Genomic DNA, 19107 nt, shown 5'->3' on the forward strand with positions numbered 1-19107 from the left:
TACCTCTCCTCCTGCTGGAGACAGAGAGGTGAAAATCTCCCAGTTAACCTCTCCTCCTCCAATGACAGCCTGCTCACCTGGGATCAAAGTCTGCAACAGGCCGGAGGAGCTGGGGACTTGAGATGAAATGTTGCAGCTGTGCCTGGATTTCCTGAAAATGAGGCCTCCTCATCCGATCATGTGACCAACAGCTCTTCATGAGCTCATAGAGGATAGATGGGCAGTCCACAGGTGGGGGGAGCCGGCACCCATCCTCTAAGCTTTTCATCACCTGCACAGAGGAGAGAAATCTGGCCAAGAGCAGAGAATGCAAAAGAGGACCCAGAGACCTCTGTGGGGCTGGGAGCAGGCAGTTCACCATTTTGCACAGTGTGCAGTCAGGGAGGGGTTGAAGCAGATTACATGTGTATAAAGTAGGGTTTGGGCAGCACAGCAAAGGATCGGGACACCTAAGGGGTGTCAAAAAGTGAAGTGGCATATGCAGGCACTCTCAATCCTTTACTAGCCTAGCTCCCATTTGCCATTCAGGGCATGTGTTCATGAGAAGTAGGACCAAATGATCCTGGTACAGGCCCAGTGAGAAAAGGGGAACCAGACTCTCAGGAATAATTTCAACAGCACGTGCTAACCTCACACATGTGCTGAACCTAGAATGAGTCCGAGACCAGACATAATACTCCAGAGCCAGAGGAATGAACAACAGAAAACATCTCCAGACCCAAAGGCCATGGCTGATTTAACCAGTCTTTAATTTGGCTCATTGCTGTTGACACCCAAACATGGTTCAGAGGCCCAAACACTTACTGCCCTTGACTTGGTTGCATTGATTTTTAGCAAGGAGGGAGACACAGTAGTTATGCATTCAAAAGAACGTCAAGACTGCAGGCCGAAGGAGCTCTACAAAAGTTGGGCCTACATGCCTTGTTTATTTTTTAAAATCAGCACTTGAGCTCAGTGTGTTACCTCTTGATTGGTCATGTTCCCATATGGCTTGTCACCAAATGACAGCACCTCCCACATGACAATTCCAAAGCTCCAGACATCACTGGCTGAGGTGAAAATCCGATGAGCAATGGCCTCTGGGGCTGTCCATCGGATGGGAATCTTACCACCCTGTGAAAGAGCAGAGACATAGTGTATCCAGCATGTATCATTGAGTTGTATTTCTCCAGTGCTTTCATACAAGGAGCTTACAAAGTGGTTCAAAGACTGGGACCACTTCACTTGAAGTGATGTGTAACCACCCCTGGGGAAATTTCTCAAAATGACAGGAACATTCTTGGAAACTGAATGAGTTTAAGCCCATTATTCAGTTGAATGCTACACAAAACCACTGCTGTGGGAGTAAGAGCCTGACACCAGTCACAGCCCTACTTTGAATGACACCAGACATTAGAATCACTGGAACTTTCATTGAAAGGGACCTGTAGATGTCTCTAGTCCAAACCCCTGATCACAGCAGGGCTATCTTCAAAGCTAGATTTAGATTGAGTCCAAAAGATCAGACCTCTTATTTTGCTTCTCATTGCAAAGCCACAATCCCCCTGAATCTCTTAGCAAACAAAATCAACACGGACTCCAAACAGAAAAGCACCACCTCCTGAATCATCCACACTGTGACTTTCAGTTTTATTATGGGTTTTCCTCAGAGATTTTCCATCCAAATCTTCCCCTGGCCTGGTGTTTCCTATTGTGAAGAAATTCTGCCATTCTTATCTGGCAGAATCCCAATCCCCCTGAGACTACAGTTCATTTACAAGACTGAGGGATTGTTTTTGCATTACCTTGGTTTCATAGGTTCCCTCTGCATCGTTCTCCAATATTCGGGAGAGACCAAAGTCAGACACCTTGCATTGAAGACTGCGTGTTACAAGGATGTTGCGAGCGGCCAGATCCCGGTGCACATAGTTGTGTTCTGAAAGGTAGGTCATGCCAGAGGCTATTCCCTGCAGCATGCTCACAAGCTGTACAGGGCTAAATTTTTCCTCATTCTCCTGCATGGAAGAAGAAGTGAGAGAAGATCCTGGTCAAGTGACATCAATCTGCTTGGTTTCTAGTGACCGGCCTTATCAACTTGCAAAAGTGGGCACTGATGAACAAGCAAAAAGGCAATGCTGCAGCCCAAAGGACCCAACAGGTTCCCACTAAGGGACTGGTGGTGGTCTCCAGAGTCACCATTAGGCACCTGCACTTCAACTACCAAAGACAGCACTCTGGACACTGAGCAAACTGGATGGCATCAAGCTTCAACTGCTGAGACTGGAAACGTTAGTGACCAGAAAGTAAGTGGATGTCTGGGTCTTATTTCTAGTCTTCTTTTAGGGTCCTAAATCCAGGTGAAGTGCAAGTTCCAGCAGTACACAAGCCTATTACAGATTGGAGTCTCACCCGGAGGAAGGTATCCAGCGCTCCATTCTCCATATACTCAGTGATGATCATCATTGGCCTCCCTTGAGGAAGAAAAGAAGGTGTCAGCCTTTTTGCAATTCTCCTACTCTTGCCTTTCAATGCTCTCCACATTGCCCCAACACAGAGGACCGTATCCAACCCCAGCCAACATCCCCACTGCACTGGCACAGCTGTCTGACCCTTCTCCTTAGGCATCCCCCAATGATTTTGTATTCCTCCTGGTGTCATACATATAACCTTACAGCATCCCTTACACTATCCCAACTTCTCATCCACTCACCGACCCAAGAAGACCTCTCCTAACACTGCCTCATGACTATTGGAAATCCATACCTCTCCTCCCTTCCTCATTCTCTACCATAGGCTAACATGACAATTCCTGTCTTCTCCCAGCACAGCCTCTCTGACAGCATCCTCTCTAAGAAAGGCCTGAGAAATGTGCCAGTTTCTGCTCTCATTCCAGGACTCTCTCCCACACACTCTTACTTTTGGTGACAACTCCTTCCAGACGCACAATGTTTGGGTGATTGAATTGCCCCATAATTGTTGCCTCGCGCAGGAAGTTCCACCACTGTGAGTCTGAATATGTCGGCTTCAGGGTCTTGATGGCAACCACGATACGTTCTTTCCCCGGGAGCCGCAGGGACCCACGATAGACCTCCCCAAACTCCCCTGAGGACAACCAGAGGCAAAAGGTCACAGATGAACTCAGGAATAGGCAGCAAAATAATAGTGTAGGGGAACTGAAAGATGGGGAGAGCAGCAGCTCACCCTCTCCAATCACATTCTCCATAGTGACACAAGAGACATCCAGTTCCTTAGTGAATTCCAGCACCCCTCTGCTGGGATCATCATATGGTTGCAGGTCTACATAGGGCTTCAACCAGACTTTCTCTATGGTAAAGGGAAACAAAAGAGCAAATTAACCCATCAACTCTTTGGACAAGCTTTGTAGGGCAAAGCTACAGAAGCAGAGGGGAATCCATAGGATTCTGACAATGGCAGTAAACAAATCTACCAAACATACATTGAAGACTAGAGCTGTTACGGGAAGAGGCAAATTATATCAGAATATCCATGCCAGTGTCTGGTTTGAAACTACTGTTTCTTTTCATTCCTTCCAGCCCATTCTAGGTTTCTCCCTGGTTCTACTACCCCTTTGAAGCTCACCTCGATCAAAGCCTGAAGTATTGTAATCTGGCCGTGCTTGTCTCCGATGAGCCTGCCTGGAACATAAGAAGCAGTCATGAAAATAAAATGGTCAGCAGATAGCGAAGAATAAAGCAAGACTTCCAGGGTGTCTGCCCTAGTTGGTCAGGGACAGAGTTCAAGGTAGTGCAGAGCAAATAGGAACCAGACACTGCACCTACTTGGTAGAGCACAGCTAGCAAGAACATGTGATGCTTCATTTACATTTAGAAATGGAGCTTTGTTTTCATGCAGGTAGTTTTGTTCATTCTTCTGCTTGCTGAATTACAGATTAATTTCTATTTATTTTATGTTTTCTGTACACTTTCAGTACAATACCTGATCTTCTTAAAACAGAACAATAGCAGCCTTATAGACATTTAGAAAGGAAGTAGAATTTTGTATCTGGGTAGAGGACCACTAAAGTAATGGTATATGGAAAATGGTTTGAAATGACTGGATACATGTATTGCCCACTTAATTGATCAGCAGCTATAGAAATGACTGTACCATAACAATATTTTTATTCATCTGTCATGATAACAGTATGATAATGCTGGATTATAACAAAACTGAGAAATCACCACATTCTCCTCTGTCCTCAGCAGCAAGCACTACCTTACAGACATATCAATCCCTCCAGTCCTGCTAATCGAAATTACTTACTGAGACTCATTCCATCTTGCTGCAGCATACCGGTCTTGCTCTTTCTTCTCTTAACTAACCTCTACCTATTCAATATCCTGTGAGAAATCAGGGCCTCCCTCCCTTTCTCAAGCTCCCGTAGCTCAGCTATTTTTACATCTAAACCTTTCTCAATACCAAAAATCAACACTTACTTTCGCCGAACGATGAGAAGTCCCAGTAGCAGCCCAGTAAATAGTAGAACTCCGAAGATAATAGAGACTATGACTCCACCAGACAGAGCTCCCGTGTCTGCAGAAACAAAGAGAAAGGCCATGTCATTTAAAAGACCAAGAACTGTTTGTCTGGAATGTAGCAACCAGCTTCTACCAGCCAATGGTATTAGGTAAGCTATGGCCATTTGTCTTCCAGGCAGCAGAGCCACTGGATTTGAGTCCTATCGTATTCTTATTTATGTGCATGGAGCACCTTCTGGTGGGTATCTGGTTGACTTTTATCTACAGTCTTGGTCTTCTAGTTGAGTAATTTATCCTTATGCCCAATTTCCCACATAAATTCCATGACACTTTCAAAAACGAAGAACTGCTGTTCCTTCCCTCCCACTCCTCTCTGACTATTCTTTCAGATCAGACCCTTCTTCCTGCTCAGTAGCTGATTTAGACTATGGAACAGCAAACACATGATTTTCCCCGGCAGTCTAACTTGACTCTCTTCTTGTTTATGAAATTAATTTCCCCCTCCCATTCCATCAACATCTGGGGTTGGTCCTTTGCCTAATTACCTTGACACTAAGGTAATTAGGCAAAGTCCTATGGAGAAGCCACTGTCTGCTTAGGACTTTTGAAACAAGCAGGTACTGACTTATGAACTTGCAGTCTAACATCATATTCCTGCGTTCTCAAAACTAAGCGTCAGGTGGTTTCATTTTGTGATTGGATATCATTCAGATAGCATTCACATAACACAGGTTGTCTTCTTCCATTTAGATTCTCAAGCTAAAGCCATCCATTTCCATATAGTATATTTGAATTCATCAGAGGAAATGCTAAATGACTTCTGTTGGTGAAGTATGTGTTTTTAAACCTTATTTCCCATAACTTAAAAAACTATTTTAAAAAATTAAAAGCACATGAATGAAAACTATTCATATCCATATCTAATAAGAATCTACATTTTTTAATATTTTCCCTAAAGAGATTCAGGAAAACATCCAGAAGAAAGAAAATTCCTAAAGAAATTGTTTCAATAAATGAGCAGATTTTAAAGGAACAGCTTGTGTGACACAGACAACTGTGTCTGGAAGTGTTTCCTAACATGCAGCCCAATGGTCAGCATCCGTAAAGCCTAATTAATACTTGTTATTCTTGCTCAATTTGATGCTGACTCATCCCACTAAAATTAGTAAAAATCACCAGCTTAGTTAAGCAGAAATCAAGAGGCAGAGCTAATGTTATTTCTTGTTAAAATCAAAAAGGCAAGATTTGGAAGGTGAAATAATATCTTTTATTAATAAAATGGACAAGCTTTTAGGTACATAGCACTTCTGCAGTAAACTAAGGGATCTAAACTCTCAAGTTCAGATTAAAAAAAAAAGCCTCTCCCTGCAAAGCTTGTTCCACCAATATCCCTAGACCATTACAGCTAAACAATGCTTCTGGTATTACCAAAGAATAACTCACACCAAATGAAACTGTGCTGGCACTTCTTTTTAATCCCTTTCATACTCAAAATACCTTTGTCTTGGCATGATGAAGTGATCAACTTTTCTTTTAAAAAAAAGCATAATCTTGATGAAAGTATTTTCTAACATGTCCTTTTATAATCAGAACCACCTCAGGTACATTGTTAACTTACATATTTTCCACAGAACGTTTGTGGTACGGTATTCTATTGGTTAAAGATCATTTATGTCATCATCATTTGGCACTGCGACTTCATGAAAATTTTACCAAAAGCTCCTGGTGCAAAAAAAAGCCCAATCTTTAAATAATATTCCAATCATGGTATCACAACTCCTTATCAGCTTTTACACAGTTAACTTAACTATCTAGTTATATTAAGGTATGCCTTTGCTTTCTTCCATGTCCTTATTTCATTACAATAAAACTAGCCTTTCAAAGGCATCATTTCAACAGATACATTTCTAAAATTATCCATAGGGTCAATAGGACTATCTGTGAATGTGTGGAATGAAGAGGGAGCAAACTCCATTATAGACATTTTTTTATAAAGGGGAAGTCTCTGGGTAGCCCAGGGAAAGAGGAGGTTGGATGTGAGGCTGTATGAGATGTTCTTTGACATAGGAGAAAGGTCTTCCTTGTGGCCTCAATAGCTTGGCCTTCTACGCTTTGTGCTTTAGTGGAAAACTTTCAGTGGCACATACCATCTTTTTGGGTAGAGTTACATTCAGGGGCTGTTACATACAGTGGAAATGATAAAGCTGGAAAAAATTAGTGGTGAGGTCCTTTGAGTTCTCCTTTTCACTAGTAACTTTCACACAAAAGGAGGCACATGGTAATCATTTTGCTAATATTCAAACTTAGAAACATTAGCCAGAATCAAAACGTCTTTCAGGAGAACTAGATGAAGAGCTGGTAAGTAACTTGCCAGTACAACACACAAACCTGAGACTGATGTTTCTGAATGGGAAACTACAAGTGGATTTTATATGACAGCAAGGAAACAGGATAAATGTCTCCTTGTTCTACATTTTTACAAAGCAACAGGCTTAGCCCTGTTGCTTTGCCCTTCTGCTAGCCCTTACAGCTAGCAGAAGAGATACGTGTACCATGTGAATATACAACCTGATAGCGAAGTGACTTTCTCCCAAATGAGATACCAGTGGTTGTCCTTTACCTGGTGGAAGGGTGCGGAATTCCTGCTCTGGGGAGTAGGGCCCAGGCCCGAGGGGTGTGATGGATCTCACACGAAGCAGGTATGCTGTGTCTGGCTGCAGGTCTGTCAGAGTGACATTTGGCTCAAGAAGGTGCTTCACTGTGTAACGTGCCTCCTCTCCCTGCAGAAATCAAACAGGGTCAAGTAACAAATACACATTGAACAAAGAGGACACTTCCACCCCTTTGGGTGAAAGGGGGAAGGACAAATAAGGCAGGCCTCACCTTCTCAAAGAACATGACCTCATACTCCACTGAGGTCTGGCTGCGCTGCCGTGGGGCAAGCCAAGAAACAGAAAGACTACTGTCATCTCTTTGTGTCAGAATAAACTGGGATACTGTCACTGGAGCTGCAGGGGTGAGAACAGAGAACATCAGGAAGAAATACAAACATAATGTAAACTAGGCCATCTCTCCATCAGAAGCTCTCTTTCCTTCTCTGGTCATGCCATGCAACTGGAATTGACTCTCATTGCCACTGCCCTCCCTCATCTTTCTCTTCTGTGGTGAAAGGGAAATGAGGTCTCTGGCTGTAAATTGCTTTCCATGAATAGTATGCTTCTACCCCAACAATGGAAACATAACTTTGGCCCTCAAAATAAAATCAATGTTCCAAGAAATTACATTTAATCCAGCACTGCACTGAAACTGTTTAATCTGAAATAGAAATGTTAGGATTTTATGCTTTTACAGCAGCAGTAACACAACTATCCTATGTGATTTATGAATGCAGCTCCATTTCATAAGGGTACAGTGAAATTCAATGCTCAAAATCTCTCAGCTAACTGCAAATGCATGCTGTTCATGAATAAAAAGATAATCCTCAACAGTCTGCAAGGACTGAAGAGTCAAGCCTGGTTCTCTCCTTGTCCTTCATCACCAGGAAGTGATGAGGCGAGCCACAAGTAGCTCTGCTTTTCTAGCTCAGAGTTGTGCTGCCCCTGCATAGCGTCAGGGAGAAAAGTTGTATTTTGTCATTAAATCAGAACCTGGGGAAAGGCACCAAGGGCTGCTGAGCACTGTGATGTCACTTTTCTATAATCACGTTTCACAGCGCTCTGGAAAGTATTCACACAACAGCCAAACTAGCCAACTTGAAGCTAAACTACAGAAATGTGTCAAGAACTTGCATGTTTTGAACATCCTCATTTCTCCATGCTTTCAAAGCTTTTTTTTTTTCAGTTACAGAAGGGTTTCTGTTGTGTTTAGTCAGATTTTTTGCAATATCCGAGTCATGGGAAATATTTCATGCCACAGTCCCTGTTCTTCCTGTCACACAAGCAACAGTACTTAGGCTGGACTACACTAGTGTATGACAGGGAGGGCTTTATCCTCCTCACCTCTGTTAAATCCTTGCTGGATTCATAGCTCTTGGTGGGTAATGATTACTGCTGCTTTGACTTGCAAGGAATATGACTGATGGACTTTACATGCCAGAGGCAGAGGTAAGGTATGGTATGATATGGTATGGTATGATAAAGGAAGACTCCTTATCATACCATACCAACACACGTGGCAGACAGGAGGAGAAGATGGAGAAAGCCTAAACATTCACAGAGATTCCTCTTCCTTTTCCTGATTAGCAGGAAGAACTTCTCTCTGCTTCTGCTAACCTGCATGTCCAACTGCGACCCAGAGAGCTGGAGCAGTTCTCTGTGGAGCAGGTCCCATTCCTGAGACACCATTACGGGCTTCCACAGCAAATGTGTAGTTGGTGTAAGCTTCTAGGCCATCCACGTCCACAGCAGGTTTAGTGAGACCAGAAGCACTGGGGGAAAATACCACACCAGCCTCACACGGCTCACATGACAGGAAATGACAGCGCTGACAGAAGACTGTGTAAGTCAGGTCCTTTCGCCCACCGTGGTCGCTGGGTGGCTGCCACCACAGACTCAGCTGCGTGCCAATAAGGGAGAAGCTGACATTGCGGGGAGCTGAGGGGGGGCCTACAAGAAGCATGAAAGAAAGTATTAGATCCAGCTGTTAATACCCAAAGTACTGTGGCAGTCTCCCATCTGCTGATGCATTTCGAATGCAGCCCTCCGCCCCCCAGCCTCTCCCTCTCTGATCTCTCATCCCCATTTCCCAATGTTTTGTTTCCTCCCATCTCCTTGTTCATAGAATCGCAGAATGATTTGGGCTGGAAGGGACCTCTAAAGATCATCTAGTCCAACCCCACTGCCATGGGCAGAGACATCTTTCACTAGATCAGGTTGCTCAAAGCCCCATCCAATCTGACCTTGAACACTACCAAACACGGGGCATCCACAACTTCTCTAGGCAACCTGCTCCAGTGTCTCACCACCTTCATCATAAAAAAGTTCTTCCATATGTCCCACCTAAATTTCCTCTCTTTCAGTTTAAAACCATTGCCCCTTGTCCTGTCACTACAGACCCTGGTAAAAAGTCTTTCTCCATCTTTCGTATATGCCCCCTTTATTTATTGAAAGGCTGCAATAAGATCTCCCAAAGCCTTCTGTTCTCCAGGCTGAACAACCCCAACTCTCTCAGCCTTTCTTCATTAGGTGTTCCAGCCCTCTGATCATTTTTGTGTCCCTCTTCTGGACTCACTTTAACAGGTCCATCTCTCTTTTGTACTGGGGATCCCAGAGCTGGATGCAGTACTCCAGGTGGGGTCTCACCAGAGCAGAATAGAGAGAGAGAATCACCTCCCTTGACCTGCTGGCCATGCTTCTTTTTATGCAGCCCAGGATACGACTGGCTTTCTGGGCTGCAAGCACACATGGCCAGTTCATGTCCAATTTTTTGCCCACCAGTATCCCTAAGTTCTTCTCTGTAGGGCTGCTCTCAACAAGTTCATCCCCCAGTCTGTATAGATTAGATAGATATTCTAGATAGATATTCTTTCTTTCTATCTGCCACTTACGGGTGCAAGCAATGTTCTGGCCCTCCGAAGGTGCTCGGTAGAAGCCTGCATTGCAGGAACAAGATGTAGACCCTGACTCATTGGACAAGCTGTTGGGGGGGCACTTCAGGCAGTGTTTAGTCTCCAGGGAGTGACGGTAGAATCCTCGCTGGCAGGCTGTGAAGAGACAAACAAGTCAACATAAGATCAACAAGAAACCAAGATCAACAAGAAACCACCTGCTAGTTTTGTTCAGCTTCTTGAACACTCCTTTATCTGCTTGCTTTTCTTCCATTTGCTTAGCTCACAGAAATATTTAGGTTGGAAGGGACCCCTGAAGGTCACCTAGACCAATCATCTTCTCAGAGCAGACAGAGAGGAGATGTAAACTCAAGGTAGGATCAATGTTATGATAGGACTTGTAGACTGAAGAAGGGGAATCTCATTCCTCATGGATGCTGTCTGAAAACAGAAGCTGGTCAACCTCAGAGACTTCTTTCAACGTTATGCTGAAAGACCCAGACTGGTCCCCACCTTGCCCTTCAAGCTTTCCACACCATAAAGAAGAGCTGTAAATACTAGCTGCAAGTCCTTGTACTCCTCAGAGTCCTCTGCTTGCTTACTTCATATGGGAAAGCCAGTGGGCTTTTTAGCAGAAGCATCTTTTCTGATTTCAAGTGTTGTACCAGAGCATCACCTAGCAGGCCCCTGGGGAATATCCATATAACTATCAGTTCACCTAACAGCATTGAGTGTAACTGGCCATGGAGCCAACACAGACTGCAAGAGAATAGGTGCCACATGCTTTCTATTTCCAGTTCTACAAAAATAAGCAGCCACATCTTTCTCTAAGTATAACATCTGACACTCTGTTTTTGCTGCATTACTATCAGTTTGATCTACAGGAGCACTGGTCTGTCTACCAGTTATGTCAAGGTCAGTTCTTCACCTCTATAAGTGTGTAGCAAGAAGAAAATGAGTGAGGGAAGTTGAAGTAACCTGTGAATTAATGGTTTACCAGCCTGTGCTAAATGAATTTATCAAATGTTCTTAAACTAAAGAAACAAACAACCTATCACTAATCAGATGGTTGAGGAATGCATACACTAATTTTCTGCCACAGCTACCACCTTGCATTTAGCTTGAGCATTGAGGGAATGACCCTTTTCATATTGCACTATAAAAGCAACAATGTGCTGTGTAATCCCTCAGGAGATCCCAACAGAGAACACTCCAAAGCCATCTGCTCAGGAGCCTGACACAAATGGCTTACTGTGGTGGAGCATAGCATAGGAAATGATCCTTTATCCAGAAGACAAAAAACAATCCAGCTATTCTTACTATGTGACACAGAGGAACACTTGAGGGACCTAAAAAAATTTCCACTAACAAAGTCCAAACAAGACTCCTCACCATTAGTCTCAGGAGGAGTCATTATCCTCACTGTACGTTGAGATCTCTCCCTAGATTGTCATCAGAGAAGTGGCTTCATCTCATTCCTACTGGTCCCCCTTCTTGTCCCTGGGATGGCAGGCAGACTGTCCTGTTAACACTGGATGATGTCAACTGGCCTACCAGTTGCATAGTAATACCATCACACAACCATTTGGGGATACTATGACAGTACACAGGCCAAAAGGATTTGCAGCAGTTAAGCCTAAAGAGCACAGAAAGGAGAAATAATCACATGAAGTAGGAGCAACCAGCACCTTCCAATTTTGGGAGATAACAGAACCACTCGGGAACAAGTCTGTCATTCTGAGCTACAATCATACAGCTATGTGGTCAATGATAGCAAATGCTGTTGAAAGAATTACAAGGCTCAAGCACTGATTGTCACCAGCCCAAAGAGATTCCATTTATATTCAAGATCAAATCATCTTCTTCAGGAACAGGCAAGAAGAAGAAAAGTTACTTTGATCACTAGGCTGCTCATGACTGAGAGCACTTCTACATGCTGGAGTGAGGATGAAAGTTTTGTGGCCTCCTGCCATTTTGCTCCAGCATAAGATTTCAAAATTCCTGACACTGGATCAGTTTGGGTCAGGAGAGCTTTGACAGCCACAGACTTGTATAACACAGAGGTTCTGATGTTCTGATGTTCCCTGGACAATACTACCTGCCATAAATATGGGATGACATACACACCCTCTTATTATCAGGCTGAGACATTCAGCAAGTAAATTAGGGAAATTTGGGGTTGGGGACCTTTGCAAGAACAGTCAGCTCCGCCCCCAAGAGAAGCCTCTGTTAGGCCTCTGTTCCTCCAGGCCTAAGTTCCAGTGCCGCTCCAGCGCACAGTCCACATCTGCTGCCTGGTCCGGTCTCCGCTTTACTCGCCAGTGGTGCTGAGACCCTTCAAGCAGGAGAGCTGCCTGGCAGGGAGTCAGCACACCTCATAGGGAGAGAGAGTGCAGGCAGAGAACTGCACGGGGGACATCTAGGCAAAGGGACAAACCCAGGAGGTAACCGGGCAGGCACCAGCTGGCCGAAACAGATCACATCACCTACGGCTGTGTCTAGGCCAGTAAACTAAAGGGGGTCAGGAGGTGCAGGCAGGAGAAGAGGCACCCAGCTGCCTGCAGAACCCAGACGCCAGCACGGTCCCAGCGGGAGGGACGGGCCGCAGCGCGGGGGTAGCTCCCACGGGCAGCAGGCACGAGGCCATCCAGTCTCGGGCCGGCGGGCCACACAAGCCCAGCCCAGCCCCAACCTGCGCCCTGGGAGCGGCGCGCACAGCACAGCCCCGCAGCCAGGGAGAGCCCCCGGGGCCCAAAAGGGAGCGGCCGCGGCGCCCCAGGGCGGAGCCCCCGGCCCCGGCCGCCACGACCCGCCCCGCTGCCCCCGGGCCGCGGCCTGACGAGGCGCTGCGGTGGCGGTACCCGGCGCCTCGGCTCCCCCGCCGCGGCAACTAGAGACCACGTACCCGCCGTATCGGCACCGGCCGGCAGGTGGCTGCACGGCACCGGCGAGGCGCCCGGTGCGAAGCCTCCCCCGGAGCGGCCGGCGCGGCCGGGGGTGGGGACAGCGGCAGCAGACGTCGGCGGGCCGCGGCACGGGCCTGCCCCATGACGGGGTGAGGAGGCGCAGCCCGGCGGGCGGTAGGCCGGGGAACCCGGCTCCCATCACCGCCTGCCTCCCTTCCCTGGGGGCCTTGGGCTCTCTGGGCAGAAGCAGATGAGCAGCTGCCCTCGGCTCCCCCAGGAGCGCACCCGGCGGGGGAGGTGCACAGCCCGCAGTCTCAGCTCCCGCCCAGCCCCTCTGGCCCCCGGCACCTGGTTTCCCTGTCCCTTGGGCACCCGCTCCAGGCGACGAGATGGGAAAAACAGGCCTGGGAAACGGCCTGCTCAGCATTGCTCGCCAGGCACCAGGGGGCAGAGAGGATGGCTGGGGCCCTCCCTTCATTCCTTATTCCTACAGGTGCTAATCGGGAGACTGTCAGCAAGCACTGGCCAGCCTGCAGATGCCAGACCCGAGCTGACAGGCAGCTCGGCTCGCCCACCACCCTGCGGAGCCCATCAAGGAACCAGGACACAGGCCAGAGGCACAGCCAGGCTTTGTCAGTTACATACTTGAGGAAGTTAATCATGCAGCTCTGGGTTTATCAGCCGCAAAGTCTGCAAACGCTGTGAGAGGCTGAGATGTAATGCTCTGGGGCAGGCACAGTTTTTCTGGCATCATGGGATGGCTGAGCCATTATGTACCCAGCAGAGCTTTATAGGGCTGGGAATTCACTGAGAGGATGAGTGAACTAGTTCAGTACCTTGACCTCTGGCTTTCTGTTGCCTTCTGTCCTGTAACAGAGGTCAGGTTCTCCTCCTTGTTATGAGGCAAGGGTTGTAGTTCAGCTTTCCTTTTTTTTTTGGTTCTTACTTAAGGCAAAAGTCAGAACCAGAAAACACTGCCAAAAGGTCTTCCTCCATCCTGCCCCCCTTTACATGTTTGAAGGAGAAGTCCTTCATCTTCTGAGGACAAAGTAGAAGCTGTGACCTCAGTCTTTACCCTGACCTGGATTGTTCCCAGTCCTTTGCACAATGCCTGGTCTTTTCCATTGAGGGAAAGGACCCCAAGATATCCCCCGGCAGGCAACCTACATTCACCTTCTCTGATCCTCCAATAAGACACCGCTCTGAACATGAAGTACATCTCTCTACCCCTGCTAGGTTCTCCCCTCTTCCCTTCCTCTCCTGGGAGACCTCCCCAGTCCCTACTGATCCTACAAAAGACACTTCTGGCTGCAGCTGTACTTGGGCGGAGTGGGATAAAGCACAGATGTAGAATGAACCTGTGCTGTGATAGCAGTCAGGGCTTGTCCAGACATGACAGCTTCCCTGCCCCTTCCCAGGGGAGTGCTCTCGGGAGGGCGGGGAGAGCTCTGTAGCACCTAAGTGGAAAAACTGGCTGAGCTATGCAAGGAGAAGGGATTGCTGGAGAAGGGAAAATGATCTTGTGCTTCAACCTTCACCAGCTCCCCAAGTGAAATGAGCAGCAAGCAGTGGGGATTCATAGAGGCACTAGATCCTTGTAGCGGAACAAAGGCAGAACAAAGCAGAGAGACAGGGCACCCGCTAACCCTGAGCTGTGCATGGATTCCTTTTTCTATATGTCTTAGCCCTGTGCCATATGGCTCTGACAAGAGCAGAGATGTGCTGTCTTTTACCTCCCTCCCTGCAGTAATACATATCCCCCAAAACACCACACATAGCCTCTTCCCTGACAAACACACAAAGTTGCCCTAAGAAGCTGGATCTTGTCCCTTCTGTGGCAAAGGGAGAGCCCTGCACTGCTTGCTCCAACAACCCTGGCTCACCCTGTGGCTCCAGTACCCCGGTGACCCCTATGCCTGCTAACTGCTCTTCCTCAGAAATGAGCCAGGCACGGACAATATTGTGCAATGTGCTTTACATGGTTTCCCATGGCAGAAGAGCCATCCCAGTCCAAGCAGAAGGGGACACAGAGGAGAAACTTGCCTCCCTCCAGCTCTCAGCTTTCTAGTCACGGAACAAATACACTGTTCCATGCATCTGACCCGTCTGCCCTGAGAGAACAAGGCTGCCATTTAAGGGTTGGGAACCAGTTGTTGAGTGACTCAGTGTCAATCACACAGTTACAGCTCGCAGAAACTAGCTCCAGAGCTGAAGGCTCCTGGATGAAGCCCAAGAGGGAGTGGAAAGGTGTGTGCAGGTCTTACACCTGACACATGAGGAGAAAAATCACAACTGAAAAAGAGAAGCTAAGGAGGGGAGGAAAGGTATAAGATACACCGGGCAGGCAAGAGAGAGGTAGACCACACTAACTCCCCTAATCCCACTTTATGCTTACAGATGCTCTGATCTCTAGCTCCCTGGAACCTCTCCCATGGCCTACAGCCAGTGTCTGTCTGCATACTCACCTACGCAGCTCCCATCGACTTCCTCGAATCCCACAGCACAAAGGCATCGGCCCATTGGTACCAGCCACTCCCCATCAGTGCTGCAGTGCATCCTGGGGGGAGAGCCCACTTCTTCAGCTGCATACTCCACGCAGACCCCAGGCACTTCTGTCAGCCCCTCTGAACCTGCTAGCGTCTCTGGAAAATGGGCCAGGCCCCGCACTGCCTCCGGGCAAGTCTTGTAATACACTCGTACAGACACCATCGCTACACAAGCCCCAGAGTTCTGGAAAGCCAAGTAGAAGCCCCGGCGAGACAGTTTCCCAATGGAACACACTTCTGTGTTCAGCTGCATGGCACCCAATTCAATGTCTCTGCTTGTGAAACTTCGATCTGCTGCCACAGTGTTGAGCTAAGCAAAAGAGAAAAAAACAACAGTGTTAACAGCTGAGCAGGCAGCAGCAGCTGAGATACCCATGCCTCTCAAACTTCTTTTACACTAAGGCCTTTTAGAGGCTGTATGGTCAACTGTTTCTAATGCCAGTGCACTGCATGCTTTCTTTGCACATGGAGGAAGTGTTAACAACGGGATCCACATCCTTTCTTGCCTCCATGCTTTTCCAACATCTCCTTTCAATTCCTTGGCAGTCATTCACTGGTCTTATACAGTACACTGTGTTCTGGGTCTCTGATCTCAGACGTCTTTAGGAACTGCCCCTAAAAGAGCAAATCTCTCTTCTGTGATATTCTTCTTTGCAAATGGTATGCAGTAAAATCACAACAGCGCTTAAGAGTTGTGTTTTTAAATTGACCACTGAATTACAGCCACCTGTTTCTAGGCTGTACTTGATGCAGATCAGATCATCTACTGTAGGTGCTTCTCATGCAGCACTCGACATACTTCAGCACTGTAGATACTCGGGTGAAAAATGCTCCCACGCTCTTACATTCCCACTGCCTCAGCAAACAAAGGATGAGAGAGAGATGCTTTCAATGCTTGGGCAAATGGGAAAGGCCTCCATGGCATCATGTGATACGGAAAAGCTGGACTGCAGGTGGGGTGGCCTTTCTTCTCAGAGAGCCTGATGGTGGGGTGGCCTTTCTTCTCAGAGAGAGCACCTGATAACTGATCCTCTCCACCGCAGGCCCCTCCCCATTACGTGACACCACCCACTCTGTGTAGCTGGATGGCAGATGAAAGGATCTGCACAGCAGCTGCATCTGGCAGTGGGGTCCCAAGGCAGCTTTAGGAGTTGTGGAGGTATCGCACAAATTCACCTGGTAGGTCCCAGCTGCAGGGGAGGTGGAGGAGCACTGAGGAGGAAGGGAATCCATTACCAGAGTTCTGCTCTGCCCGTGGTGGCCTTTACTGTTCTTTGTTTTCATCACATGGCATTTAAACTGCAGAGGAAAGGGCAGTCAAATAATTTAGGTCTCTGGCTTCTTTTAGGACAGGACTGGGTTACATAAGTTCCTTTACAAAAACTCTGAGGTTCCCTGTTCTGCAATTCAAATAATGCCCTCTTGCCATGGAAACATGTTGGGGGAAACAGCAGCTAAAATATAGCAAGTGCTAAATACTGTCACACAAGGGAGAATTTCATTATAGCAAGCCGTCACCTCCAGTTTTAGAAAAAAAAGACCCTGTAACTCATAACAATCAGAGTAAATAATCAGGAGCAGAGAGACCTGAACTGGATTCTGTTCTTCATTTGGTCTAATCTTGCCTTGTTACCTAAGGCAAGTCAAATTCCTCTGGTCTCTGCTTCACTATTTCTAAAAATTGGTATAACCATCTAGCACTGTTATAGCCCTTTAGAATCCTTACCTACATGGCATCCAGCTAAATAAGTGCTTATGCAGAATGGAGGGCTGATCTCATTTGAAAACTCCTGTGCCTCCTGTGGCAAAGACTGCTCTGAGCATCACAGAGGGCACTGGGGGCAAAGTTTATTCTAAGGACAACACTTACTATCCGTGCCCCTCCCCCAGCCAGCAAGACACACCTAATTTAAGCTGAAAGATACGACTAGTTTAAGCAGAAAAATATGACTCAGTCTTCACTCCAAGCGCTACGGACCTTGATGAACAGCGGGCGGCGGAACTGGATCCCAACATCTTGTTCAGACTCCATGTAATAGAGATTGAAGGTCTCTTTGCAGGTCACCACTTCACCTTTGAAGCTCTTGCAGTCCCTCACAGTAAACTTTAGCTCCACATAAATGCGGGAGGCTGCCTCACCCCGATAAATCCAGTTGGTGCGAAGCCAGTGATCAGTGTCACCCTCAGAAAGCACACTGCAGTCCTGGTACATATAGACCGGGGTACCATTTATCATCTGCTGCACTTCACTCCACTGCTCCCAGGGTAGAAGAAAACACACATTGTTAGACAGATGTGAGAAACAAGTTTCGCTTCAAATATGACAAAATCTAGCCTAAAAGATCCATTCCCATATAGCATTCAGGGCTCAAAGCCTGGCTAGCTAAAAGGTGTCTTAACACTGAGCAAAAGCTGCATCTGGTCTAGAGCCCCATATCTGCCTAAACTCTTTACATAGGGAGCAAAGAGGATACTGTAATTAGGATCTGACTTATGACAAATTGAAAGGAACACCAGTGCATGGACCCTTGCACATCCCCTTCATCCCACCTTGGTTCCAATCTATTTCTTTCATACACTGCCTTATCTTAGACTGAGAAAAAGACCCACTACTCCCATGTATTGGCCACTTCCCTCTGCCACCATTTACATTCAAAGTGTACAGTAGGACATACGAGATCAGGACTATTATCTGCCCCTGAAAATAATGCACAGCACTTTGGGGTAAGAGAAAAGATGGTCTGACACAATGGGAAGGTCAGTTGCAGAAGGACTGTGCTAAACCAAGCACTCATTAATTTGGAGTTCACACTTCTTTAAGTGTGGTATTTTGCAAACCCTAGCTTAACTATTAAAACACAGTTGATTCTCCTGCCTTCATACTATGTTCTGCTTCTTCCCTAGGCAAACAATGGCTCAGAGGAGGACAGGGGCCCAGCTGGTTATATGACTTCACTGATATTATTTGTATGAATCCAATAAAGTTTGATACATATTTTAACACACACTTTTGCTGAATTTTATGTGGTTCTAGTTTTGTTTCCTCACCACAGGTCAGATACAAAATGCAAAGAATATTCACTTTTGAGTAAGTTGCACATGAGAACTGAAAACCTGGAAAGCAAGGTTTTGTCCACAGGGAAAATAACTTAGATCCTTTTTACACCCGTGCTAAGACTGCCTTTCTCATTATGCTTTAAATGTTTAATCAAATTAAATTGAAACAAGTGCCCACATAGGTATTGGCACAAGTTTAAGCATCTTGGTTTTAAATCACACCCCAGGTTAAGATGCAATTTAAACAAGGCCTCAGTCTCTGTATTACTCTAGGCTTGTCAAGTCTCATGGGCTGAGCGTGAGACTCACACATTTCTCCAGCACCACCACCTCCTGTCCTCACAGCACAGCACTGCAGCCTCTCTCCTAGCTTCTGATCCCACAGACCAGGTCACTCTGCTAGTGGAATATAAGATATGGACCCAGAGAGTGCCAAAGGAGGCTCTGCTTTTATGCCATGACTTAGAGCATACCTCCTAGGTTAACAGTTGGACTTGATGATCTTAAAGGTCTTTTCCAACCTAAATTATTCTGTGATTCTATGATTCCTATGCAGCCCCACTCTGAAAACTATC

General features: G+C 46.6%; 1 protein-coding gene across 8 annotated transcripts in view; it reads right to left on the reverse strand.

Annotated features, from left to right (window-relative positions):
• The window catches only part of EPHA1 (EPH receptor A1), a 34999-nt gene that overhangs the window by 2096 nt on the left and 13796 nt on the right, over positions 1-19107 (reverse strand). For all 8 annotated transcript variants that reach the window (XM_075510406.1, XM_075510433.1, XM_075510441.1 and 5 more), the window contains 14 exons: positions 17454-17729; positions 15395-15785; positions 10024-10179; positions 8750-9082; positions 7362-7486; positions 7099-7258; positions 4437-4533; positions 3580-3635; positions 3181-3303; positions 2896-3081; positions 2389-2450; positions 1785-1994; positions 964-1113; positions 78-271 (listed from right to left, as the gene is read on the reverse strand). In XM_075510406.1, coding sequence (XP_075366521.1) covers positions 78-271; positions 964-1113; positions 1785-1994; positions 2389-2450; positions 2896-3081; positions 3181-3303; positions 3580-3635; positions 4437-4533; positions 7099-7258; positions 7362-7486; positions 8750-9082; positions 10024-10179; positions 15395-15785; positions 17454-17729 — 2519 coding nt within the window. The remainder of the gene's footprint in view (positions 1-77; positions 272-963; positions 1114-1784; positions 1995-2388; positions 2451-2895; positions 3082-3180; positions 3304-3579; positions 3636-4436; positions 4534-7098; positions 7259-7361; positions 7487-8749; positions 9083-10023; positions 10180-15394; positions 15786-17453; positions 17730-19107) is intronic.

Source organism: Mycteria americana, chromosome 1 (genome assembly GCF_035582795.1).
Source record: "Mycteria americana isolate JAX WOST 10 ecotype Jacksonville Zoo and Gardens chromosome 1, USCA_MyAme_1.0, whole genome shotgun sequence".
Taxonomy (NCBI): Eukaryota; Metazoa; Chordata; class Aves; order Ciconiiformes; family Ciconiidae; genus Mycteria; species Mycteria americana.